Raw genomic sequence first — 25,461 nt, 5'->3', positions numbered from 1 at the left:
GCCTGATGCAACGGATGTTTGTTGAATGAATAACCCCTAGTGTGGGTTAACGGCCTTATAGATGAGAAAACAGCTGAGTCACTTTCCAAACATCTGTCGCACGTCACCTGCAGAGTCTGAACTGAGATCCCGTCTCCCAGAGTCTCCAACTGCAGCTTTCTGCAGCTCTGGGCTGTCACCCAGGTCTCGACGGTTTTTCTCTGTTCTTTGTGAACCAGGGAGGAGGACACCCCTACACCCTTCCCCAGTGGTCTCCCGAGGCCAGAAGTCCCATCATGGGACCTGTGTGTCTGGCTCCCCTACTTGAGTGGACGTGGGGCCGAGGCGGGCAGTGCCAAGGAGCAGGCTGCCGGGGGCCACCGACCCTCCACCTTGGGCTGGGAGGCGGCAGGGAGCGGCGGGGACTGTGGCAACCTGGGGAGCTCAGGGCACTTACAGGGGCTGCCGCCGCCCAGTGGGTGGGAGAGTGAACCCTCTGCTGCCAGATCTTTAGATTTTTCAAGACAAGTTAAAATATAGATTTTCATAGAAGTCTCCCGATGTTTAAGTGTTGCCAGGTAAGTTTTTTGGTTTAGGCTTTAAACATCGTGCAGAGGGAAAGACACGTTTGTGGCTCCGCCCACGCACTGAGGTGTGGGCAGCTTATTCACCACCTTCCCCCGGCCCCTCTGCGTCTGTAGGAAGCAGAACGATGGTGTGTGATGACAGCGTGTTTGCACCGGAGAAGCACCGGGAACACTTTCCCGTGCACAAGAGGCCCGACACACATTCGCTGCCCCGCCTTACAGCCTGGCAGGACGCTCCCGTCCACACAGAACTCACTAAATCCGTAAAACAATGACTAAACATGCTCGGGGAGATCGCTGGCCTGGAAGCGTTCTGCAGATACGGCCTGCGTCCAGCCCGGGCGTGCCCCTCCTCTGGATGGGTGACGACGGACTTGGGAGGTGGCATAACTGGCCCGGAACTCGGGCAGTCACACCAGGTCCTTTGCTCGGGTGTCCTTGGTCCAGCTTTCGCTTTAATTCGCAATTACACCAGCAGCCCTGGGCTCCCACGGTCTGTTTTCTCCAAAGAGCCCCTCTGAGCCGGCCCAAACCTCGACTGCGTCCACCGTCCACCGGGAAGTGAGACTCAGCACGCGGGGCAGCCCTCGGGTCCCCCCTCCCTCCCTGGGCACGGCGTCTGCCACGCTGCACAGACGTGAATTTAGACGGGACGCGGAGCAGCGAGGGCCGCAGAGGCCGGGGGACTCAGACCTCCCTGACCCACCAGGACGCGGGGTGTGGGGAGAGGGATGTTTTAGGTCCCATTTGCTGAGCTGCACAAATGGGGCCACCACAATGAAACATCTGCATGGAACATGGCATCTGCCACCACGTGAGTGCATGCGGCGATGAGGTGACGCCACTTGAATACTGAATAGGCTTCAAATATTTACTCACGTTGGCCACGGAGCTCTGCGGCCGACGCCGGCACAGCAAGGGCAATCGTGTGCTGATTAAAGTCGGTCTCGACGGGAAGTAACGGGAGTAAAACATTATCCTCCTTCTCAGTCATTCAGCAAATATTTATAGAGCTGCTCCCGCGGGTGGAGCCCCGGCCCGAGTGCAGGGGACACGGCCTGGAGCAACAAGCCGTGTGCTTCCGGGTCACAGGGGCGAGATCTGGACGGAGACCCCCTTCCCTTGACACACTCTCATTCTCCAGTCCCCAGGCTGGACCACCGCTCAGCAACCTTCTCCCCTTCCCCTCGACCTCTCTGGGAGGCCCCTGGGCTTGGCCACGGTGACCTGCTGTGACAAACAGCAGATGTGAGTGAGCGAGCAGCCGCCTTGCGTGGTTTGCAGGGTTGCTTGCCCTTCGCCATGAGGACGTGCCCAGCGGCTGCTGGTCCGGGGAGGAGGGAGACAGGCTGAGTGGGCCTGGACCCTCCCCGCAGCCGGCAGCCCAGCTAGCGGAGCTCAGCCTGGCCGAGCCACACGCAAGAAGCCCCCAGACACGGGAGCAAGAAACACCTATTGAAATGTTCAAGACGGTGCCAGTAAATGTCTAATCAGCGGCTCTCCCAGGGAATAGACACCTTTGATTTCTAGTGTTTGCTAATTACCATGGTGTAAATACCCCACCACGGCCGATTTCAGGTTACCAGTGTGATGTCGCGTCACAGACTCGGGGACAGACAAGAACGTCGGTGAGAGGCTGCCTGGCACCCATTGAAACACGAGAGAACGTGTAATTAAAATGATCCCTAAAGTTATTCTGGACATTTTGTAACTGACTTTTCTCTCAAGGCCAAACTACCAGTGATTTTCATTTACTTTTTGTACCAAATTTTTTCCCCAAATGAAATATTCTGCAGGATACCAATACATAAAACACCAAAGTAAAGGAGTGAACTCCTTAGGAAGTTCAACTCTTCCCTGTTTGGCAGAAGAATATTTTCTGTTCATCATGGAACTCTGAGATGACTGGGCAGAGCTCCGGGGTTCTGCCGGGAGCGGTTTGAGGACCGCAGCATCAACTGATTCCGGCGCCTGATACAGGGCTCACTCTCTCCAACACAAGCGTGCAAAGTCGCGCGCACGGTGTAAGAGTAAAAAAACTGTGGGGGGGGAGGGGATGGGTAAATTCACACCTAATGGGGGCGGGGGCACTTTCTGGGGGATGGGCACGCTTGTAGCTCTGACTTGGGCTGGGCAAAGGCAATTTACGTAACCAAGTGTTTGGACCCCCATAATATTCTGAAATAAAAAAACCTCGATTATTTAATCCTCCTTTTTCCTTTAAAAAGCTTTGTCTTCCTTCACCTCCCTGAACACGCACACGGTTTGCTTGGCACGCGTGCTCCTGCTGCAATGCCCACTCCCGAATTAATATCACTTTCTTTAAAAAAAAAAAAAAAATCGTGTATCACCCAATGCTCACTGACAGGGTGATGCTTAAACAAACGCAGGGTCCCCACACGGTGGCCTCCGAAGAACAGCGCAGCTGACGCCTGGAGAGCCCTGCTCTGGGCCTTCCCGTGTCTCCGTGTTTCATCCTCCCGACCACGCTGTCCCCTAAGTGCTGTCATTAACTACCTTGCACAGAGGACGAAACTGAGGCTCAGGGAGGTTGGGAAACTTGCCAAGGGGCACACAGCTACAGGGTGGTGGGGTGGGGACCCCAGTCTACGTGGCCTTGTGCTCTCAGTGGCTGTGCTAAGAATAAACAGGGGGACAAGCGCTGAGAGACAGTCGTGAAGACGTCTGCAGGTAAGAAGCCAACACGCAGATCTGCGCGTACAGCACGATGCTTCTCGTATGTTGAAAAGTCTCGTGTGCGTGTGGACATGTTCTGCGTGTGTGGAGGGAGGTGTCAGAAGGCTGCGCCCAGAACTATGCCCCGCAGTGGGCTCTGGGCGTGAGGGTTGGGGCGGTGGGGGGACTCCCTGCCTCAGCGTGGCCCCTGCACTGCTCCGGACCTGCAGAGGGGTCCGCTCTCCTGGCAGGAGCCCTGTGCTGCCCTCCAGGACCCCACCTGGAGCGCAGGGGCACTGGAATGACGGGTTAGGGACAGGATAGCGTGGAGAGGTGACATGGTTTCTGCCCCAGACCCCTCTGGGTGGGGGGTTTAAAACGTGGGTCCCCAGCCACTCTGGTTTTCCGTGTCCCTGCTGATTCCTGAGACACCCCGAGGCTCAGGCAGCTCCACCCAGGGCTCCAGCACGCCCTGCGCTCTGTCCTCACCGCCACGGGCCTGAGTCCCCACAGGGCAGGGACCCGGGCAGAGCCCAAAGTGTCCCGCAGATGGCCCTGTGGGCTCGAGGCACATGCTGGTGCGGCCCAGCGGGTTAGTGGGAAGAACTGGCGTGTGTCAGCTTCCTGCATATGTCACGCCATCTCTGTGCGGCCCAGGAGACAGTGTCACCCCCGGTTCATGGATGAGGACAGGGAGGCTCAGGGAGGGGAGGCCACCTGCCCGAGCTCCACCTCTGACAGGACACACACCTGGGTCTGGCTTGGCAGGCCCTGCTCCCTGAGCTGCGGGACACGGACGGCGGGGACGTCTGCGTCGGGGGAGAACACAGCAGCTGTCACTGAAGGCCCTTCTCTCACCGAGGAGGAGTCTGAGGCCCAGAAGGAGCCACGGCCCAGCCCCAGGCCGGGAGCGACGAGGCCACCACCCCCTCGTCCTGAGCATCTCGCCCTCCTGACGACCCTGTGAAGCGGAGGTTAAACGATTCGCCCAAGGACACCCAAGGTCACCAAATGCAAAAGAAAGAGTGGCAATCTCAACCCAAGCTCTCTGGCTGGGGACTGTCTCTCATCTCGAAGGCACAGGCAGTCAACGCAGTCAGACACATGTCGGTCGAATCGCACCTTGGGAGACTCGAGATCTACTTACAGGCGCCATTCCTGCCCCTCTGTGCGCAGGGATGCTGGGAACACCGTCGCTCCGGCCTCGCAGGGCCACGTCGGGGAGGCCCCCACGTCTGCCTTGCCAGGAAGGAGAGCCCCGACACGTTCCGATGGCTCCTCCCCAACATCCCGGGTCTGTTCTGCAGACCCAGTCAAGAGGGGGTGGCTGTTCCCACTCTCCGTCCTCACTTCGATCTGCACCACTGTGGAGTGGAGGGGACCTGCCTCTTTTCGTGGAAACTCACCCAACCCCCGAGCCTCACGGTTAAAGTTCAACCCGTGCCTGTCCCAACTTGTTGGCTGACGTTTGGTTTGGGCGTCAGGTGGGTGCATGGGGACAAGTGGCCTTCACTGGGGACAGGCCGCTCAGGTCACTGTGCTTCGATCTGGTAAATAGTGGGGCGAATCTGCCTGGGGTCGGGAAAACTTTACGGAGAGCCTGCTGGGGGCACCGGGGAGAACGCGGGAGGCGAGCGGGTGAGAGCGAAGTCCTGTTCTCGTGGTGTGGGCGCCGTGGCTTGGAGCCGTGGGACACCGAGACCAGGCACAGAGCCCTGTTGTGTGTACGACAAGGGAACGGCAGGCCCAAAGACGCAGGGTGGGGGGCTGCCGCAGTGCTGGGGGGTGGGTGGGCGTGGCAGCAGGCGCCCGTGTGCCCAGGGCTCCTGGCGACGCAGCCAGTCCTCACTCCCCATGAAGACTGGAGTGGAATTCACGCTCCCTGAAGCCAGAGGCCCCGTGGCCTGGGACGCTGTTGTCGCGGCATAAATACGAACGGTGCCCTGTCACCCACAAGAGTGCCCACGTCTGGACAGTAAGACGGCCACCCCAGCCAGACGACCTGTGACACCTGCAGATGCCAGCCGCCATGAAACCTGCTCTGGACTGGACAGCAGTTCGTCCCCAGACACCTTTTACCCTGAAACGGACCCTCCGGGTTGGGATGGAAGAGTCTGTAAAATTTTTTGGTTTAAACTTACAATCTTTTAGAGGGCAGGGATCTCGTACCTTATCATGGACTCCTAGAATCCCAGGTGTGGAAAACCCTACAGAACGCGGGTTCTGAGGCGCGAGTCCACCCAAGAACCGCCTGAAGTCACGCGCACGGGTGATCCGCAGGTTCCGTCCTTGCTCTGATGGGCCCCGCACGTTTGGTCGCCTCGGTTTCCAGCAACAAAAACCAAGCCTGGATTATGTGCTTTTCTTCCCACAGAGTCATTCCGGAGACACACCCACCCTGGGTAGCCTGAGTCATCCATCCATTCACTCATTGACTCTTGCCTCAGTTTCCTCATCTGTAAAGTGGGGACAGTGACACTGGGCAGAGCTGGCGGGAAGGTTCAGGGGGTCGATACAAGTAAAGGTGTGAGAGCAGCACTGCCATGGCTGCCCGCCACGCCCACAGCCCGGGCACCGCTGAGCCCTGACGACCCCCACCCCGGCCAGCCGACCCTCCACGGGCTCTGGGGGCATGTCCTCGGCTGTCCTCGGCCATGCGGCCCTCTTCAGCCTGCCCCTGTCAGGCCGACCGCACGGATGCGGTGGCCGTGGGTCTGGGGTCTCTGTGGCAGGGCTCTGCTTCAGTTAGAAACTCCACGTCAGGTGGGTAATTGTGCTCTCTGTCCTCTTAAAGGACCCGGTGCCTCAAGGAACTGCACTTAACACAGAACAGAAAGTTAGGATAAATGACAGCCACTGTCCCGGGTGACGCAGAGGTACCGTGATGGTAAGTTCCAGCCACGGAGACCACAAATGAATCAGGAAGCCAGCATTTGCTTTTGCAAACTAATGGAGTGTCATTTGAGAAGTCCAGCATGTTCCTGAACGAGTGAAATGGTAACACGATCACGTTCTGAGCCGGACCCCCTGCTAAACCCTTCACAAAGCCTGCTTCCCCGACGCCTCCCAGGAGCCCCGTGAGCGCTCAAGACCGGCTCCCGTGGAGGAGGCGAGGCCTGAGGCCTCAGGGACGCGCCGAGGGAAGGCTCGGCTTCCAAGCCGGGCTGGGCAACGGGCGGGCTCAACAATCTAGCCTTTCACTCGGCCTTCTGGGCTTCTCCCGGGCAACCGGGGGCATCGTGAATAATCCGTTTCTCCATCCTGGTGACGTCTTCAGAAAGAGGAACCTTCGGAGGGACTGCAGGGTCTTCCTGCAGTGGGCACGGCGAGGGTTGGCCAAAGAGCCTTGGTGGTCTGTACGAGTGGCCCGTGCACACACGTGGCGGTGGTTCCCCCATTTCTGGTGCCACCGGGGCCAGCGTGCACCTCCCGCTCCTCTTACACTGCCCGCAGTGTGGCCTTACCTAATTAACTCCAGGAGATTGGACTGGATTCTTGCGTTAACTGACCGGTGAAGGGAAGGGTCCCCACATGGCGAGTGAACCCCCTTAGTGGATATGTCTTTGCTGACGACCATTTCATTTTTTTAAACCATGGTGAATTAACAGACGGCACTACTGAACAACTTCCTCTATTTTAGCTTCCTGAGCAGCGGGGAAAAAAAATCTAAAACATCAAAAACAGTCACCAACTCCAGCATAGGCACAGTTATAGTTTTGATTGGCTTAATTTCTGATTTTGACTTAATCTGAAGTGGCTTGGGGGCCTTCGATAAGCCCTCACCGTGGTGTGGGGGGTGGTTTTGTTTTAAATGTATCCACCCTTTATTCACTCGTTCACTTGTTCCCTCACTTACGTCTGCTGCGACAGGGGACCGAGGCACCCACGCTTGAGGGCCACCACTCCGACTTCGTGAGGTCTTGAAACAACGTGAAAAACACCGTCCTAAATTTCTCTCTTCCCCGGTCGGAGACTCAGGCCCCGTGTGCAGAGTTCTCGGCCAGGGCGGCACTCACACCCGGCTCCTGAGGTGGGGACAGCAGGGGTCGCCCCGGAACTGTCCCCGCCTCGCGGTTCTGGGGATGGGGTGGAGGGGGGTGCTCAGCGGTCGAGTCCGGGCCCTTCCCCAGCGGGAGCGGACGGGACGCTCTGGCCAGGCCGCCGCGCCTGTAACAGCGGGTGGCCTTGCGGGGACACCGCCTCATCTTCCCACCGGGCCCGTTCCCGCGGACTTGCGGGGGCCGTCCGCACCGGGCCCTCCCCCGCAGCGCCAGCACGACCCAGCGCGCACTCGCGTTATCACGAGTTAACTCGTGTTAGCGGCCGTCCACACCACACACGGTGCCCCGCGTGCCCCAAGGGAGACACACCTGTCGCCCACCCACAGTTCAAGGCACACACCCCGCGGCTCGCGGGCGCACTCGGAGCCCCCCACGGGTCCCGCAGCACGGCCGCTCTCTTTCCGGAAGCCCTCCCAGGTTCCGGAACCTCGGAGCCAGCGCCTCAGCGGCAGCAGGTACGGCCCGCGGTGCGCGCACAACTCACCTGGGCCATCCTGACTACAAGTCCCAGCAGCCCGCGGCGCGGGGATAGCACAGGCGACCCGAGTCCGGAGAGACTACAAGTCCCGGCAGGTACGGCCAGCACGAACGGACTACGGGTCCCAGAGTGCACCGCGCGCCCCTGCGCAGGGCACCCTGGGACATGTAGTCATGAGGGGAAGTATGTCTTAGTCATTCCGTCCTAGAGACGGTGCGGATTCTTCAAACGGCCCACCGCAGCGATTGCTCCCGGGCTGGCGAGGCGCCTGGGCGTACAGTGGGGAAGTAAGAGCCTAGGGGAGCCAAGGTCCCGGCAGGGGAGAGGGCCGCCTGCGCATGCTCGCCGGGCGTCCGAGCAGGCGGAAGCGCGAGCAACAGGCCTCGGCGCCCGCAGGCCCCGCCCCCGGCGTCCTCTGCCCTGCGCCCAGTGAGCCTGCGCGGAGGGTGGGGCAGCGCCCAGCGGGGAGGGGCCCGCGGCGCCTGCGCAGAGCGGCGGCTTCTCTCGCGAGGACGGACGCCATTATCGCATCTCCCCGACAAACACCACGAGAATTCCGCAGCCCACACGGTAATTGCAGCTCCCGCAGCCGGTCGCGTCTCCACCTCCCCCTTCCCGCGGGGCGAGAGCGAGAGCGAGAGCGAGATCTGCCTCCTCCCTGCTGCCTCCGCCCGCCCGGCCGCGGCCCCCGCTCCGGTCCCGGCCTCGGCCCGCAGCGCCCCGCCGCCGGGCTCGGGCCCAGGCCCCGGGGGCCGCGCGCGGGCCGCTCCGCAGGGCCCTCGCCCCGGGCGTCCTGCGCGGAGTCCGTTGGCCCGGCCGGTCCGTCTGGGCTGGGGCTGCTGGGGGCCGGGGCCGCGTGCGCTCGCCGGGTGTCGGGCGGCGCTGCCCGCCGGGGACGCCGAGACCCCCCGCTCGTGCGGCGAGCTGACTCCGGGCTTGCTCCTGCGGGGCGCACTCCGCCTCGACGGCATCGTTTTGTGCCGCCCGAGTCACCGGCGTGGGCCGCAGCCCGGTAGCCCGGAGCTCGACGCCGGCCCCGCGTCTGCTGCTGGCGGCGCTCGGCCGGGCGGGTCCCCAGGGGGCCTCGAGTACGAGCCCTTCAGCCCCACATCCCAGAACGTTTTTGCTGTTGTCTGATATGGTCCTTAGAACCGTGGCCGTTGTTTTTCTCTGGGACGCAGGAAGTAGGTGACTTCCAGCCCCACGGCGGGAGCGGACGGGAGACGTTGCCTTAGTAGAGGACTGGGTTTCTTTTCACTGATGAGGCGGCAGGGCTGTCTCGGCACGGGAGGAGTCAGGATTCGCTGAAGAACTGTGCACAGGTGGGGCGGGCGTGGGCTTTCCAGGATAGCGAGCCTGCTGCACCCTGACCAGGGAGGGCCCGGGTTACGGCCTGTTGATGTGGAACAGGTAATTCCTCTCCTACCTGCAGTTCCCTGGCCTGCCCTGGAATGCACCCGAGGCCTGATGGCGTCGGTGCAGCTAGCACTACGATCCGTAGTGGGCCTCCGTCTTCTCAGGAAGGAGTTGTAACTGGAAGTTACCGGGGGACAGAAAGGTAACTTGGAAGGGTCGAGTGGTGCTGAGTAAGCTCCAGAAACAGTAGATAAGAAATAGAAAATCTGATCCCTTAACATCCGGCTTTCGGCACAGCCCTGTGCAGATGTCCCTGTGCAGTCCAACCCTGTGCAGTGGTGGAGGAAGACACCAGAACTGCCCACAGAATTCTAGACAGTTAGTTCCATCCTTGTCTTGCAATTAAAATAAGACCATATGCTTGTGATGTTGGATTCTGTCATCATTGGCTTTAATTTTTAGAAGACGGCTCCCATGTGTGGAGCGTGTCAGTGCTGGACGGCCAGCACTCCAGGGCTCCTCACAGTGACCCAGGGACGCAGGGGCTGCCCGCACCTGAGAGACGAGGCCGCTGAGGCCCACAGACACTAAGTGACTTGCCCAGGACACGGCCAGGGTTTGACTTCAGTCTGTCTGAAGTCTGCTCTTAAAAAGAAAATACGTATTTTTAGTCAACATAATAGAAATGTCAAAGCAAGACTTAATGGAAAGCAACAGTCCGCCTCTGCACCTCAGTCGCACTCCTCTAAAACACTTTGACCTCTTTAGTGGTTCCTTCAGGTAGTTCTCCCTCGCTCTAAATTAGCAGGTGTTCTGTCCTCGTGCGCACTCTTGGCTTTGTCACTGCTGGTGTGTCCCACCTCTTCTGTTCTCCGTGCCCACTGTGTGTCGTCACTCAGGTTGTTTGTGTTTGGACTGTGCAAATAAATCTTCCTTGCACAGCAGGGTGGCACGTTGCCCTTCCTGCCCCCGCCTGCCTTTTCCTGCTCTGGGTCGTTGATCTGCACAGGTGTGCTGGCATCTTCCTTTAGTAAACGCTGGGGTTTGTTGAGGACCCCACGTTTTAATCGTGGCTTTCTTCATTTAAATGAGAACCTCTGCCAAGTATTCTTTCTCCTTTTGGGTAACCTTTTCTCTCCCTGGAAGTTTTTTGGATCTTGTCTTTGGTGTTGGGACATTTTACAGCGTGCTGAGGCAGCGGGTTCTCACTCCAGTCTCGGGCTCTCTGTGCTCAGGCGTTTGCCGTCCCTCCTCCAGGAGTTGCCCTGGTGGGTGCTGGGCAGCCAGACTGACCCTGGAGTGTCACCTTCATCGTCCTTCCCGTGTCATGTTCATCTCACTTCTGGGGGAGGGCTTCAGTGTGCCTTCTGAGCCTATTTTAAATTTTTTATTTCCGTAGTCAAATTTTTAATTTCCAAGAGGATGTTTGCCTTGTTTCTGTTTCACGGTAGCTTCATTGTTTCATGAATGTCTTATCTCCTTGACTCTGAGAAAACCAATAAGGATTCTTTTCAGTTCTCTTTTGTTCTGATTTGTTTCCTCCAGTGTCCCTGTTCCTGTTCAGTGTTGGCTTCTTGCTCGGTCTGGCGAGCGCTCCTCAGATGCTGATGGTGACTGCTGTCTGAGGTGGGCGGAAGTTGGCACAGCCCTGGGTGGGCAGGGCAGACTCCCCTCGAGTGATTGGGAGCTTGTCACTGTGGGCCTCGCAGGGCCAGGTCAAGGGACTGGCTCTGGGCTGTTCAGCTTCTTTAAGGAAGACCCCTTTGCTTGGCGCTGCTCCACTGTCTCTCTGCAGGGCTGTGGCAGGGTCAGCTCTTCTGTATTACCTACGGGGACCGAGTCCCCAGGCCCAGCCCCTCCTGCAGGTCTTAGGTGTGGGCCCAGCCCTGGCGGGGCGCTGCGCGGCGTGGCACCAGCTCCCGTGTGCGCCAGGTTGCCCTACGTTGCCCTGACCACGTCCTCTCCATCTGTCAGAGCGTGTGGAGTCTCCTACCTGCCTCTGTTCTCTTTCTTAGGGGTTTATTGTACTCTATGAAAAATCACTTTAATGGGGTAAGTGTAGGTCACCTGTGTGACCATCACTCACCTGCAGCAGGAATTCCAGAGCCTGTTTTTGCCTCCACTCCGCTCTCCTTCCTTGTGGCCTCGGTGACGGGTGCCAAGTCACCAAGTCACCGTTCCCATGGTGGCCTGTGAGTCGCGGTGCCGGCAGGGGGTTCTGGCTCTGCGGCCTTATAGGGGCAACGGGCTCAGCTGGGCAGGGCCAGCCAGACACGTGTGGTGGCAAAGACCTTGGTTGCAGACTCTTCGGCTGGCTCCTCTCTGGGCGCTGTGCCAGGGCAGCAGTGGACCACGCAGCGAGGCGGTGACCACCGCGCGGGGAGCGTGGTCTGATGCACTTTGTCCGACTGTCACACTGGGAAGTTGTGCTTAGTGAAACTGGTTCCGTCCGGCAGAGCCGTGCCAGCGGAGTGGCCCAGGGGCCGGCAGCCGCGAGCAGCATCACGGGGACTTTGCGAGAAACGCAGACTCGCAGGCCCCACCCAGACCTGTGGAGTCAGAATCTGCAACTTGGTCCAATTTTAATTATCAGGTTAATATTAGACTTCAAAGGAAAAGTTGTAAAAATATTTCAGTGAGCTTCCCTGTTCCCTTCACTTTCTCCCCAATGCTGACATCTTACGTAACCGAACATCCGTACAAAAACCAGAAAGTTGACATCAGCACAGCACTGTTAGCTAAATCACAGACCTATTCCACTGACGTCCTCTGGCAGTTCCAGGTTCCCACACCCAGTTTTGCTGCCATGTCCCTTTAGTGTCCACTTGTCTGTGACAGCAATATGGTCCCCAAGTATCTTCCCACAAATGTTTATAAATCACAAAGAACAACAGTAACTTCACAATGGAAAAACCCAGCAGGTACCACCTGAAGCAGGTGATCAAGGTAACGTCACCAGTAATAAGACATTCATCCCAGCCACCCCCAGTGAGCTATGCTGAGAAGGACACATCGCTTCTCTGGTGGCGTAGCCAGAAATGCAGTAGAATCACGAGAACATGTTAGACTCAAACTGGGAGACATTCGCCAAGATCCTGACCGGTGTCCCCCGGGGGTGTGCAGCCCTGGAAGGACAGGGAGGCTCAGTCCGCACGCAGCAAGGAGGGTGGGCGAGCTCGTGCACGTGGGCGCCCAGGGGGTCCCCCGAGTGCGGGGGGATCCGGGAACAGTGCGAGAGCTGCCAGCTTCAGGCTCCCCGCATAGATGAGTTTGCGTTAGTGGTCTGACAGCACCACCCGGCGTGGCTCGTTAGCCTTCGGTTTCTCTCGTGATCCTCGTCTGTGGGATGTAAATCCCGAAAACTTCAGTCTTTGCATTAAATGAGCCGTGTGAGAACTCAAGGCTGGAGTCGAAATGTCCATGTAACTGAAAGACCACTTGTACTTCGATCTAAAAAAAAAATTTCCTCATTTTGAAAAAAAGACGTGGGGGGAAATAAATACTGAGGGTCTCAGTGAGAATGTCCCAGATAAAAGCTGTGGAAAGTCCCCCCCGATGCCTGACGTGAATAAAGATCTTTGTTGCTCTTGTTTCCCGGGGTGGGCGGAGCCTTAGGGAATTTGAGAGCAGGTGTTGGGTGGGTCACAGGGTTGCAGGTTGCTCTGAAAAAGCCACCAGAGCTTTGCCAGCGGCGCCCGGGGCCCTAAGTCCACGCGGAAGGACGGAGTGACAGCGGACGGAGTGACAGCACACAGCCTCCCCAGCCACCAGCCTTCTGCTTTGAAGTTGCAAACACCCTTAAGCCTCGGTTTCCCAGTTCGTCTTGTGCAGCTGGAGACCTCACTTTTGTCCCTCTCGGCCCCGCCTGCCCCCGGGAAGAGAGGATGTCTGTTCTCGGGGAGGGAAGGAGCCCCCTCCCGTCCCCTTGGGCGCGACCCCCCCGCTGTGAAGGACGAAGCGCGGTCCCGTGTGCATCTTCACGGCCGTACCTGGAAATGGGGCAGGTCTCGTAGCGGGGCTCAGTGCAGGGCCTGCGCCCCCGCGGCTGGACGCCCGTGGTGTCTTGACTTAAAATACGGTGGAAACATCAACTTAAGCTACAGCAGACAGTGCCTAAAATATTGTGAAGTCTCATGAAATCGATTGCTATTTTGAATTCTGTACATCCCTCACGACTGCATGAACTCAAGAACTGTCCAGTTTGATTAAGACCATCTGCCTCCAAGGTGGAGGGGACACCAAGATTGGCTTCCACGTGGGAAGTCTTACGCCGGGGAGGGGGATGGTGGTGGCAGAGGTGGCGGGGGTCCCAGGCGGGGGACCCGCAGGTCGACTGCCCACGGAGCATGAGCTGTGCGAGAATGAAACCCACAGACGAGGCCAGAGAAGGTGAAGAGATGAGAACAGGTTCTAGTTGAGTCACTGGACGAGTAGGTGGCGTGGGGTGAGCGTGCGAAGGCCTCTCCCTCGGTGGCTCGGTTGCCCGGGCGCTGAGAGCGGTGTTGGGGGCTGCAGGGGGGGGCTGGGCCCCTCAGGGACCCTGAGTGTTTTGCGGGAGCACGCGGAGGGCTTGGGTGGCCGCAACAGGGCCCTGCACGGACAACGGTTAGTAATAAAGATGACATCTGTGTATCGCGGAACGCTGCTGTGGCCTCTGGTGATGTTTTTCCCCCTTTTTCCTCAAGATGGAAAGTCAAATAAACTTGAAGCCAAGTTTAACCTTTCTGAAATTAGAAATGGGTTTGGATAAAACTGGAAGCAAAACCTGGTATGCACGCCGTTGGCATTTCCTTGCTGACGGTATGAACTGAATTTCCCTCGAGTGTGGCGGAAACCCAAGACTTCTATCTTAACTTTACCAGAGGATGCAGGGAGGAAGCGAGGAGACCGGTCCTGGGGACCCGGTGGGCGGGAGGCGGCCAGGGTGGGGATGGTGCTGCTGCCCCTCTGTCCTCAGAGCTCGGCTCCTTCAACAGCGGGAGCTGGGGACGGGGAGGGGCACAGGGACCGGAGCAGAGTGCCGCCCTCCGGGCCACCCCCGCAGGCTGCGTCCAGGTAGTTCATGCCGCAGGTGCTTTTAGACTGAACCTGACTCAGGCCGGGGCCCTGTTTGCCTGAGACCCACCTCTCGGCCCTCGCAGGTGTCAGCGGCAAACGCGGCTGGCGACAGTCGGCTTCCAGTTTTGAAAAGCCAACATTTCATGGATTTTTAAGATTTGCAGAGTTCAAATAATTTCACATTTTTTGAAAAGTGAGGGCTTCATATTTATTTTATATTATGTGTTATTTTAAATTTGTATGATTTGAGGTTATATAAAACGCAGTCATGCTACGCCAGGGAGGGGCGAGTGGAAGGGGCGGAGCTGGGTGGAAGCAGGTCTGGGGTTCCCTCCCGTCCTCTCGGGCTCGTGCGAGAGCTCAGCCACGAGCCCAGTGAGCTGCCGCCTTGCCTCGCTGGGGTTCTGCCGACCCACCACCCTCCCCTGCCAGCCTCACGCGGAGAAGGAGGCGTCCCGGAGTCAGGAGTCAGGAGCACAGCCCTCCAGTCGTGGAGCCTGGTGTCTTCATCCTTAGCTTGGAGGCAGTTGCAAGATTCTAAAGATGCCGCGAGCGGCTGGTCCGATGGCAGTGGGTCACGAGGACTTAGTGTCACTGAAGTTGGCCCTCAACTTCCCACTGCTAAATTGCACTGGCTTTAAAAACATATGGTGCCCTGCCGTGCAGATGCTGTTGAGAACCAGTGAAGGGCCAGGTGGGAAGATGTCCCTGTCGCCACTGCAGGCTCTGCCCTCGGAGAGCAGGGCGGGAGGGGTGAGGCTGTTTCCCAGTGATGCGTCTTTGGGGACAGACGGCGGCCACTGTCGGCCCGAGGGCTGCAGCGTGTGGATCCCATGTCCTAGACTGAAAGTACCGACGCGAGTTGGACAAAGGTCAAGGTTGGGGAGGCGAGTAACATTCCGAGGACAGTGAGGAGCAGTCTGGTGCCACGCGCCACACGGAGCACTGCTCACTGTGCTCTCCAGCCCTCTGTTGTCCTCACCGTACAGGTGGCTGCCAGGAGCCCCCAGCATCCAGGTGCTCAGCTGCTGACAGGGATTTGGGGACGTCTGGAGGAACCCACTGCACCGCCACGTTGCCCTGGTGAAGGCGCTGAGCGTGTTTGGGGAAAATCTCCTTGGAAGCGTCAGGAGCCCGTCAGAAGCGTCATTAGCGTCGGCAAAGTCATCCTTAAACATGGAGAAGGCTTCTATCCATTGTGTCATTGTCTTTCTTTGGAGAAAACCCCCAAGATCTTTTAATAGGAATTGGGTTTTTTGCTTATTAACTTCAGGCTTAGAAGTTGCAAGAAAAATGCAAAGAATTGTGTTACCGGCTTTTCCCATATTCTCAAATGTTAACATTTTATCACACTTTCTTTGTCCTCTCCCTACAGTGCTTCACCCTCTGTGTGTGTGTGTTTCTCTCTCTCCCTCTCTCCCTCTGTGTATATTTATTGTTTCTTCTCTAAACAGCTTAAGCCACGATGTCCTTTGATCCTTGTATGAGTAAGTGGCTGTTTCCTAAAAGCAGGGCATTCTCTCGTGTAACTGCAGCATAGTTCTCAAGACCAGGGATTTGTCATCCATGCGGTCTCTGTTTAAACCATTTTACTAATTATCCCAGTAACATTATTGCAAAAGAAAAGAGACTCCTTTATGAAATTCGGTGGACTCATTTTTCCCCCACAAATACTTGCTGTGACTGCATAATCATAAATTAGTATCGTGCTCCTTCTAAACTATAAGTTCAGTAGAATCAAAATCTGCAAATTTATTTTTGACAAAAATCACTTTGAATAACCATTTCCTTTTGCCATTGTACTTGGGAGAGGCGTGGGCCAGACCTGGAGTCGGTAGCGTCCAGAGGCCGAATGCCTGTGTTTGTGTGCACGTGAGCAGCGCTGGCGGTTGAAGCAGGCGGGGATGGACCCAGCCGGCCGCGGTGTCATCTGCCAGGCGAGACGGGAACGGGAGGTGGTCTAAGCTCCCTCTAGCAAACGTCGGGCTAGGTAAAGGTGTCTCCGGTTCAGGGCTGGACCCATTTATATATCAAAATTGTCTGAATATTTTGGGTTACTAAATTAAACTTTGTTCACCCTGCAAGTCAGGTTGTTATTGGATTAAGGTGAAAGCAGCCTTCTGAAAGGCGGGCGAATTAATGCCTAAGTCACTTTTCTTTAGTCCGAGTAATTTTCTCAAATGCGGCACGTGCTTGGTAATTTTACTCAAGTGCAGCCAACAGTTTCTTGCCCCTCCCTTGCCGGCAGAGCCCCCATTTTGAGGGGAGCTCCAGCTGGGGGGTGGCCCGACGTGCTCTGTCCCCAGCTTGGGTCCCCATCGCAGCTCCACGCTCCAGCAGTCACTCCCCGCACGGCTCTACGTGCCCTACACGGGCCTTTTGACGGCTCGAGCTTGTCGCTGATGTCAGAGCTTGTCCAGTAACTTTTGGGTTCCAAGGGCAGCTTCTAATCCATGGCGGACCTCAGACTGTATGTTAGGAATTATGGTCTTGCAGGGAACTGCCCAGATGCTCCGTCTGGTACCAAGATCATAACTCGGCTCCCTGGCTCCCGTGACGGCAGCCGGAGTGGGACGTACTTGCCACCACGAGGGCCCGATCCAGGGCCAGGTGCGGGTCGGCGGCATCTGTGACGTGTTCTAGTCTGTCGCTAGGCTCTGGTGGACCTCCTTAGGCCTGTGTCTGCATCTCTGCTCTAGCCCTGCGGCCCCCAACCCCTGGGCCACGGCCTGTTAGGAATCGGGCTGCCCGTCACTGCCTGAGCTCCGCGCCCCCGACCCCATGGAAAAACTGTCTTCTGTGAAACTCAGGGACTGGGCCACAGCAGGAGGAGATCGGCGGATGAGCTGTCGCCACCTGAGCTCTGTACAACTCTCCCCCAGCCCCAGCCCCAGCCCGTGGAAAAATTGTCTTCCTCGAAACTGGTCCCTGGTGCCACGAAGGTTGGGGACTGCTGCTCTAGACCGTATCAGCTTAGCTGGTTCTTCTCCGTCACTGGCACTGTTGCCTGGCATCTGCGGCGTAGCTCGGAAGTCACTGGGGTGTAGGGACAGACGGCCCAGCACTCTGGCCCAATTGGCTCCTGAATCCGCCTTTGCCGCTGTCACCATTGCTTGTTTTGATTGACGGTTCTGGTTGGGAGTTAGTTTGCTTTTGTTTTTACGTTGCCTGGTTGGGATTACAAATTCCCTTAAAATTTTGGCACATGCTAGTTGTTTGGGTTGGTTTGTGTGAAATTGCAAGGTGGAAGGAGATTAGGACACTTTGGTGTCCTTACCCCGCAGGTGGACCACCGTCCTCGGGTTTTGCAGAAGGTGGGGGTAGAGAGGGGGTGAGGGGATTTCAGCGTCTGGGGGCAGCTGGGCGGGGAGCACAGGCCCACACTCCGGGAGGAGGAGGGCAGAGCAGGCGGTGGCTTGGCTCAGCTGACGGCCCACGTCTATTGCAGGGGCTGGTCCACACCCTCCCCCGTTCCTTCACTGCTCTCTGGTCATGAGTAAATATCCACTATGCCTCTTGCAGATTTGCACACAAGCGAAGTGTTTAGGGACAAATTCGGGGCCTGGGTGGAAGGCTTGTGTCGAGCAGTGTGGAAGACAAGCCTGGGGCCAGAGTGGACAGGGCCAGGGACTCGTGCTGTGGGGCTCGCACTCTGTCCCGTGGGCTGTGTGGGGAAGCAGCTGGAGTGCGGGCTTCAGCAGCGCTGGCTCGTAGCTGGCCTCGGCAAGTCTGCTCACCTCTCCCTGAGCCTCAAATCCCTCACCTGTCGACTGGAAAGTACCTCGTAGGGTTCCAAGGCTTAAATGAGATGTCCTAGGTCGCTTGTCAAGGAGCTTGGGGCATACACTACGCGGCTATTGTGTTATTGTCTCTTATGATCATTCACTGCTTATGAGGGCAGTAGCTGGTTACCGCGTAGCGGAGTTTATGGAGTAACAGGATGGAGCTGGGTCCTCTGCAGGCAGCGGAGCTGGACGGGAGGGGCCCGGCCCCGGCCAGAGAGCGCAGGTGTGGTGCAAGCCGACCTGTGTGGGGAGGAAGGTCCTTGGAAGGCCCGCACCCTGGAGTTCACCCACGTGGGTTGGCCGAGTGTGGCTTTGGGAGGGGCCCACGGAGCCGGCAGCCTGCCAGACGGTGTGGTGTGTCGCAGAGGGCTGCCACCTGCCCTTTGGAGCAACTGGTGCCAGAGGACGCGGCCAGAGGCCAGTTCCTGGATGACGAGGTGTGCAGCGGAGAAGGGCGTGACGAGTCCGAGCGCGGGGGCCCTGGGATTTGGTGACGGGATACTGAAGGGTTAAAGAAGCACCGTGGTGGGGGCGGCCCCCTGAGCAGTCTCCTGGGGGGGCAAGTTAATGGGGAAACAAGCATTGGTGGCTGGTCCCAGTGGCGATGGCCGAGTCGTGGCCGCGTGCCGCAGTAAGGGGCCCGTTGATTTGACAGTGGCAGACACTGGGTGTGGGGCACGACAGAGCTCCCTGTCCTGTCCCCGCGGTGTGTGGCTCAGGGTACGGTGCGCCCACCGACGCAGCGTGAGTGTGTTGTACTAAGTCAGTGAGTCTTGCTGCCTCCTCTTTTGAAGCCTCGAGGGAAGTTGCTGGAAGAACACGTGAATCCAGGTGTGTGTTCTTCGTCTGGGCTCCAGAAGGCCGGGCTCGGGCGTGCTGCTCCGTGGGTGCGTGCGCTTGGGTGGCAGGGTCTGCTGACTGCACCCTCGGTGCTTGGCACTCACGTCCCGAGAGCAGGGCCATTCTACATGAACAGTAGTTCAGTGTCACTGGAGACACTGTCCATATTTACACGTCCCCTGGAATTCTTCGATGGCCACCGCCCCCCTCTGTCTCCCTAGTCCCTGTGGCCCCGCCTGGCCTCTGCTGGCTTGTTCTGTGCCACTGACTTTCACGGTCCCCAGCCGGGACACTTGTGCCTCTTGTGTCCCCCCACTCCCCAGCACTCTGCGGGGACACCGGTCTGGGCAGCCGTCCTTGACCCTCCAGGGCCGGGTGGCTGCTCGGGGCTGTGCTCCCCCAGCACCCGTGCTCAGCCCTCGGGGCAGTGGGTGACGAGTGCCGTGGGCCCTGCTTTGCAGGACCCCCACGTCAGTGCACGTCCGGGGGGCAGGGGCACTGTCTCCCCCCTCCTGTGCTGTGTTTAGTGCTGTGCCCGGGGATCGTGTTGTGGAAACGTATGAACAAATGCAGTAAGATCACTTAATTGTGTAAAAGCGTTCACAGAGGCTCATGACAGTTTCTCATAGAACTAAGAAGTAAGGTTGAGGTTTTGTTTTGTTTTTGAGACAGAGTCCCGCCCTGTTGCCTGGGCTCGAGTGCTATGGCGTCAGCCTAGCTCACAGCAACCTCCAACTCCTGGGCTCAAGCAATCCTCCTGCCTGAGCCTCCCGAGTAGCTGGGACTACAGGCGTGTGCCACCAGGCCTGGCTCATTTTTTCTATTTTTAGTAGAGATGGGGTCTCACTCTTGCTCAGGCTGGTCTTGAACTCCTGACCTCAAGCGATCCTCCCACCTTGGCCTCCCAGAGTGCCAGAATCACAGGCATGAGCCACCGTGCCCTGCCTGGCCAAGGTTGAGGTATTGAAGCCTACAGTCAGTTGTATATTTTTATACGCCTGCATTTTTGGCAGATGAAGTATTTTATGGTATGTGAATAAATATTTCATACCATGAGCAATTTAGTAGTTACTAGGGAAGAAATAAAGTATGAATGTTATGTATGTAAAAATCAAAATTTTTATTGCAACACGTATGCAAGCTTGTATAGTGTATTAATACTTATCTTTGGCAGTTGCTAAATCAAGTAAAAGTTGCTTTTAATTGCATTTATGGCTTATATTTTATAATAAAGTCATCTGAAACTCACTGTAGCATGAATCAAGGACAGGGCCCCAAACTGTATTTGTGTAGTCATGTTCTTCACAGACACGCAATAAAAATGACTCATTTTATTAAATCTCCACCCTCAATACACATGTTCTTAATGCTCTGTGGATAAAACAAAGTTCGTGGAAAACACCTCCGCTGCATTTCAAGGTCGGATGATCGGAGGATTGTTTGAGTTGCCAGCTGAACTAGCTGCTTTTTTCATAGAATACTATGAAAGCATTATTGACAAATCGTTGGTATTTCTCACTACATGAACAAAGCCTGTCACTTCAAAGAAAGCAGCTAATGGTGTTTGTTGCCGGCGATAAAATTGGAGCTGTCAAGTGAAGTTGGAACTTTGGACAGCTCGTATCTGCCACCGTGAGCTGGACAGCTCCCAGGGAGGAGGACGTCGGTGCTCGTGTTTCCAAACGTGATGCCTTTGATGTCACATAATGAACATTTGGAAGATCCGAGTAACTCAGTGAACCAGTATTTTCCAAACGATCGATGCAGGGTCGCGCCTGGGTAAAGGATCCGTTTAAAGTGCAAGACAGACCAGAGAATTTTAAAGTACTACAGTGCAAAAAGTTCACTGATATGGTACCAGATCCCACGATGCAATTGGCCTCGAAGGAAAAACAAAACACTTGTTGAATTTGGGTGTCACCAGGGAGGGATGTGCGCAGTTACCTGACAAGGCTCTCAGAACACTTCCCCTCGCCCCCTGCCCCGCCCGGGAGGCCGGTTTCCAGCCCGGGCACCACCCGGGCACGTGTCAGCCGGCTGGCGGCGGAGGCAGACCTCAGAGCCCAGCTGTCTCCATTAGGCCTGACGTGTCCTTCTTCTCACTAAGGATTTGTTGTTGTTATTTTGGAAACTATCATTGTTTTCCATAAAAAGTGTTTTGTATGTGCTGTGGTTCGAATGTTTGTCCCCTTTGAAACTCACGTTGGAACTTAATCCCCAACACAATGGTCTTAAGAAGAGGGACCATTAATAGGTGATTGGATCACGAGAGCTGTGCCCTCCTGAATGGATTAATCCACTCACAGATTAACGGATCAGGGGGCTATTACGGGAGTGGGTCAGTTACCGGGAGAGCCAGTCTGGCGTCTCTCACGTACCAGCAGCAAGACGGCCTCACCAGACGCGGCTCCCGGACCTTGGGCGTCCCGGCATCCTGGGCTGGAAGAAATCAATTTCTTTTCTTTATAAACTCCCTGTCTCTGGTGTTCCGTTAGAGCAGCATAAAGTGGATTAAGATAGGATGTTAACATGTAACGTGTTGATTTGTATAATTTTAAAATGAACTAGTAAATATTCGAACATTTTCTGTTCTCATTTCAAACACGGTAGATGTCGAGAGGTTTAACCCGGATGAGCACAAGCTCCGTGGGGGCCTCGTGACGTTAAGGTGATCTCCCGAGACCAGGACGTCAGGGAACCACGCCCGAGAGTCCGCACGCCTCCTAAGGTGTTCCCTAGAAACCGTGCACGTTACCGTGCTCAGGTTTTGATCGTGACCTCTCAAAAATTTGGATTTTTCCTGCCTTTCCCCCCAAATATTTGGCTTTCTCATTATGATTTTTAAGTTTATTCACTTGAACTCTCAGCAACGAGAGCTGTGTCCGTGTGTCCAGAAGGACGTGCAGAAGGTCCCGCTGCCTCGCTCGGCCTTCCCTGCTGTTGGGGGCAGTGGCCTCGGCGGCGCAGGCCCCACTGGCAGAGTTTGTCGCCTGGGGCCCCTCTGGGCTTCAGGTAGGTCTGAGAACGGGGACAGGCGTGTGTCGTCCTCAGCTCGGCCGCTTCCCTCTCCTGCGACGGCGGCGTATGTTTGAGGAGGTTTGTATGTTTTGGAAACCACAAATAAAAGTGGCGAATTTAACCTCCGTACCGGGGAAGGACCTGGCCTCTGCAGCTAGTTTGACCCTCTTTTCCTGATTTTAAATTTAAACATTTTTAGGGAGGTTGTCTTAAAGAGAAACGGTGTTTCCTGATCTTTCCCAAGGGTAAGCGAAGCTGCGGGATGAGTGTTTCTGGCTTCCCTCTGCCCAGCTCGCCTGCCCGGCGGTCCCCGTGGGCCCGTTGTTCCCACCCTCGTTCCCGCCTTTGCACGGCCCGGCCCAGGCTGATCGGGCGGAAGGTGAGCTGAGCCCCTGTCACGTATCTCGGCTTAATAAAAATTGATTTCTTTGTGTGCTTCACACTGGCTTTCTCATTTATTTTATTAGTGCCCTTGTATCTCAAAAGGACTAAGTGGAACGGTCTTTAATTTCTCAGCAGTTTTCTTGTTTCCGGAAATTTAGCTTTTTGGCTAGGTGCAACTTAGCCACTTCTTACATACTTATTTATTTTTTTAGAGACAGGGCCTCAGGCTGGCGTGCAGGGGCGTGACCATAGGTCACGGCGGCCTCCAACTCCTGGGCTCTCGCCTCAGCCTCCCGAGGAGGGGTCTACAGGCGCACGCGACCACACCCAGCTGATATTTCACATTTTTTGTAGAGACTGGGTCTAGTTATTGCCCAGGCTGGTCTCAAACTCCTGGCCTCAAGCGATCCTCGTTCCTCGGCCTCCCAGAGTGCTGGGGTTACAGGCGGGAGCCGCCGTGCCTGGCTGTCCTGATTTATACGGTGTTACGGACTTGACGTTCTAACTCAGAGGGGCCGAGAGTCTCGAGATGGCCGCAGGACGAGGTGGGGGCACCGGGAGCTTGGTGGCAGTGGCCCTCCCTCCACCCTGGTTATGTTTCCGGTGGTCTTTCCTGCATAGTCACACACACCCCGCCTCGTATTTGGGATAGCGTCTTGCTTGTGCTTGTTAAGGGACAGTCCTGACCCTGAGGCCTTTTGTCAGCAGGGAATGTGTTCAGTTCCTATTTTGTCATCTATAAAGTGAAATGCCCCCTTCCAGACGTGTAAGGGAGACTCGGGTTTGTATCTGTGGCTCGTGGAATGCATCTCCTAGCCTGGCGGCTGTGTGTGTATGTCTGGGGACTGGGCAGTACTGTGATTCTAGTCGAGCTAAGTCAGACCCCTACCCGGAGGTCACCCATCTGGACCGCACTGTCCTGCTTCCTGTGGAAATAACCGCGTCCAGTCCAGACGCAGAATCGGGGCTTTCATTACGGGCTGACGTGAGAAACAGCTCTGTGAAGAATGCTGCCCTAAGAAGGTCGGTGGGAAAAAATCCCCTGCTGCCACCTCACTGAGGGACCCACCTGTGTCATGTGGTTTACCTGGTGACCAAGAAGACCCCGGTGTTGAAGGAGGTCTCAGCGGTGAACACAGGGAGACTGTATTTAGTTTTTTTTTTTCTTGCCACCTTTTTTCCTGTACTGAGAGCTGATAATCTATAGCATTTTTTTTTTAATCTTTACTGCTCATGCTAAGTTTTATGATCAATTACAATAACTTTTATTCCTGTTTTAATGGCTTTGTGATTTTGGTTTATGGGTGTCCAGGATGTTTAAAAAATAGCAAAATTAAAAGGTATTTGCAGTCACACATCTCCGCCAATGAGCCGCTGCCGTTGCCCGTGGCCGACAGTCGGCGAGCTCCGTGTGCTTTCGCTGTTGGCCAAACACGTCGTTCACGTTGATTTCACATTCGTGACCTAACTGGTTAGAGTTGTAAGTTAATTATAGCACAGTCCTTTTTGAAATCAAAACGTAGACACAACGCTCTTTGAAGGCCTCGATCCGTACATTTTAGGTGGAGATGCTGGCGTCTGTCATTGGGCATCGGTGGTCGGCGCTGGCGGAGCGTCCTCTCCCTGGGTTCGTCCCGGCGTGCTGGCCGCGCCAGCCGTGTGCACAGTGACTGGAGGTCCTGCCCGACGGGAGCTTCCCTTCCGGCTGGGAGACGGATGCTGAGCGAGGCAGACAGATGTTCGTATTTAAGACGTGTAGCCAGGCAGTGAAGCGGGAAGGGCCGGGAGGGGCACTGGTGGTGGGTTCTCAGGGTGTGGCTCGCTGTCCCCGAGGAGACAGGGAGTGCTGAGGGGTGGGCCGAGGCTGGCTGTGGCCCCGAGCTGGCATGTCTCTGGTGATCCCCGGGGGGATGGCCCACCTGCCGGCCGGAGAGCCCGAGGGGACGCTCAGGCATCGGCAGCGTGTGGCCAGCTGCAGAGGGCCCGTGAGCCGTCGCCAGGGCTTTGACTCCGTTGGAAGCCTTTGGAGGGGCGCGTTCGGACAGTGTTTTGATGTCCCTCCGGCTGCCACTGAGAAGGGTCGTGGGCAGAGGCGGAAGTAGGCCACAGTGAGGAGGCCTCGTGTGCCACCCTCGGGGATGGCCTGGGTCCAGGCTGGGGTGCTGGGTGGGGACGGGCGGGTCTGGTGGAGTGAGAGGGTCCCACGCAAGAGAAGAGCCAGCAGGGACGGCGGCCGTTGGGCCGAGCAGCTGGGAAGCGGGTTTCGCCTTGAGTTGAGATGGGAAGTCTGTGGGGGACGGGCTGGTTTGGGGTGGGCGCCGGTTCAGTTTGAAGAGGTTAATCCTGAGGGAGGCCCCTCGGGGCGGTGTGCTCCGTGGACCTGGAGCTCGCTGAGAGGCCAGGTGGGCAGGGTGCGTTCCCCAGCAGAGAGGTGTGTCTGGTGTCTGCTGAGCAGGGGCCCCGGCCCGGCCTGGGCAGCCACGGCAGGGACACGGGCCAGGCTGGGCCCGCAGGGGAGGCCGTGTGCGAGAGCCAGGCAGCAAGTGGCCTGGGGCAGTTCTGGCTGAGTGGCTGAGGGGAACCCCCTGGGTGGGTTCTTGGCGGGCACGTGAGCGTGGGCCAGTGGTTCAGGCAGCTCTCTGGGGGGTTCTGACCTGGAGCCAGGGGAGGAGGGAGACAGCAGGGGGAGGAGGGAGACAGCGGTGGGGAGGAGGGAGACAGCGGTGGGGAGGAGGGAGACAGCAGGGGGGAGGAGGGAGACAGCCGGGGGGAGGAGGGAGACAGCAGGGGGAGGAGGGAGACAGCCGGGGGGAGGAGGGAGACAGCAGGGGGAGGAGGGAGACAGCCGGGGGGAGGAGGGAGACAGCAGGGGGAGGAGGGAGACAGCCGGGGGGAGGAGGGAGACAGCAGGGGGAGGAGGGAGACAGCGGCAGGTGCTGCCCAGGCTGGAGCGGAGCCTGGGGAAGGGAGTGGAGAAGGCGTAAGGTGGGGCCAGGGGAGGGGGGGGCGAGGGTGGAGAGTGGGCTCTTCGTCCCTGCTTGGCTGTGGGGAGCCCCGAGCCCTGTGGGCTGACCTGCAAGGCAGGGTTGGAGAGGGTGCTGTCACACTTATCAAGAGTCGGTGTCACTGACCTCACCTGTGGACTCCTCACCTGACTGCAGAAAGAGTTTCACAGGCAGCACGTAGGTAACAGGTGCAGCTCACGGATGGAGGGAGAGGTGAGGCTGGGCTCGTGCTGC

At 57.3% G+C, this 25,461-nt stretch overlaps 2 protein-coding genes across 5 annotated transcripts in view; one reads left to right on the top strand and one right to left on the bottom strand.

Annotated features, from left to right (window-relative positions):
• Positions 1 to 4,695, bottom strand: part of CA5A (carbonic anhydrase 5A) — a 31,962-nt gene extending 27,267 nt beyond the window's left edge. The window contains exon 1 of one of the 3 annotated variants that reach the window (XM_069456270.1): positions 4,390 to 4,695. In XM_069456270.1, the coding sequence (XP_069312371.1) occupies positions 4,390 to 4,531 (142 nt within the window). In that variant the 5' untranslated portion in view covers positions 4,532 to 4,695. The remainder of the gene's footprint in view (positions 1 to 4,389) is intronic. The other 2 variants (XM_069456271.1, XM_069456268.1) reach the window with 2 other exon arrangements.
• A 3,545-nt stretch (positions 4,696 to 8,240) lies between these two features.
• The window catches only part of BANP (BTG3 associated nuclear protein), a 79,573-nt gene continuing 62,352 nt past the window's right edge, over positions 8,241 to 25,461 (top strand). The window contains exon 1 of one of the 2 annotated variants that reach the window (XM_069497820.1): positions 8,241 to 8,351. The gene's annotated coding sequence lies outside the window, so the exon portion shown is untranslated. Of the gene's footprint in view, positions 8,352 to 9,101; positions 9,192 to 25,461 lie in introns of those variants that run through there. The other variant, XM_069497822.1, reaches the window with a different exon arrangement.

Source organism: Eulemur rufifrons, chromosome 23, assembly GCF_041146395.1.
Source record: "Eulemur rufifrons isolate Redbay chromosome 23, OSU_ERuf_1, whole genome shotgun sequence".
NCBI lineage: Eukaryota > Metazoa > Chordata > Mammalia > Primates > Lemuridae > Eulemur > Eulemur rufifrons.
The sequence above is the reverse complement of the archived record's forward strand: the minus strand, read 5'-3'. Positions and strand labels throughout refer to the sequence as shown.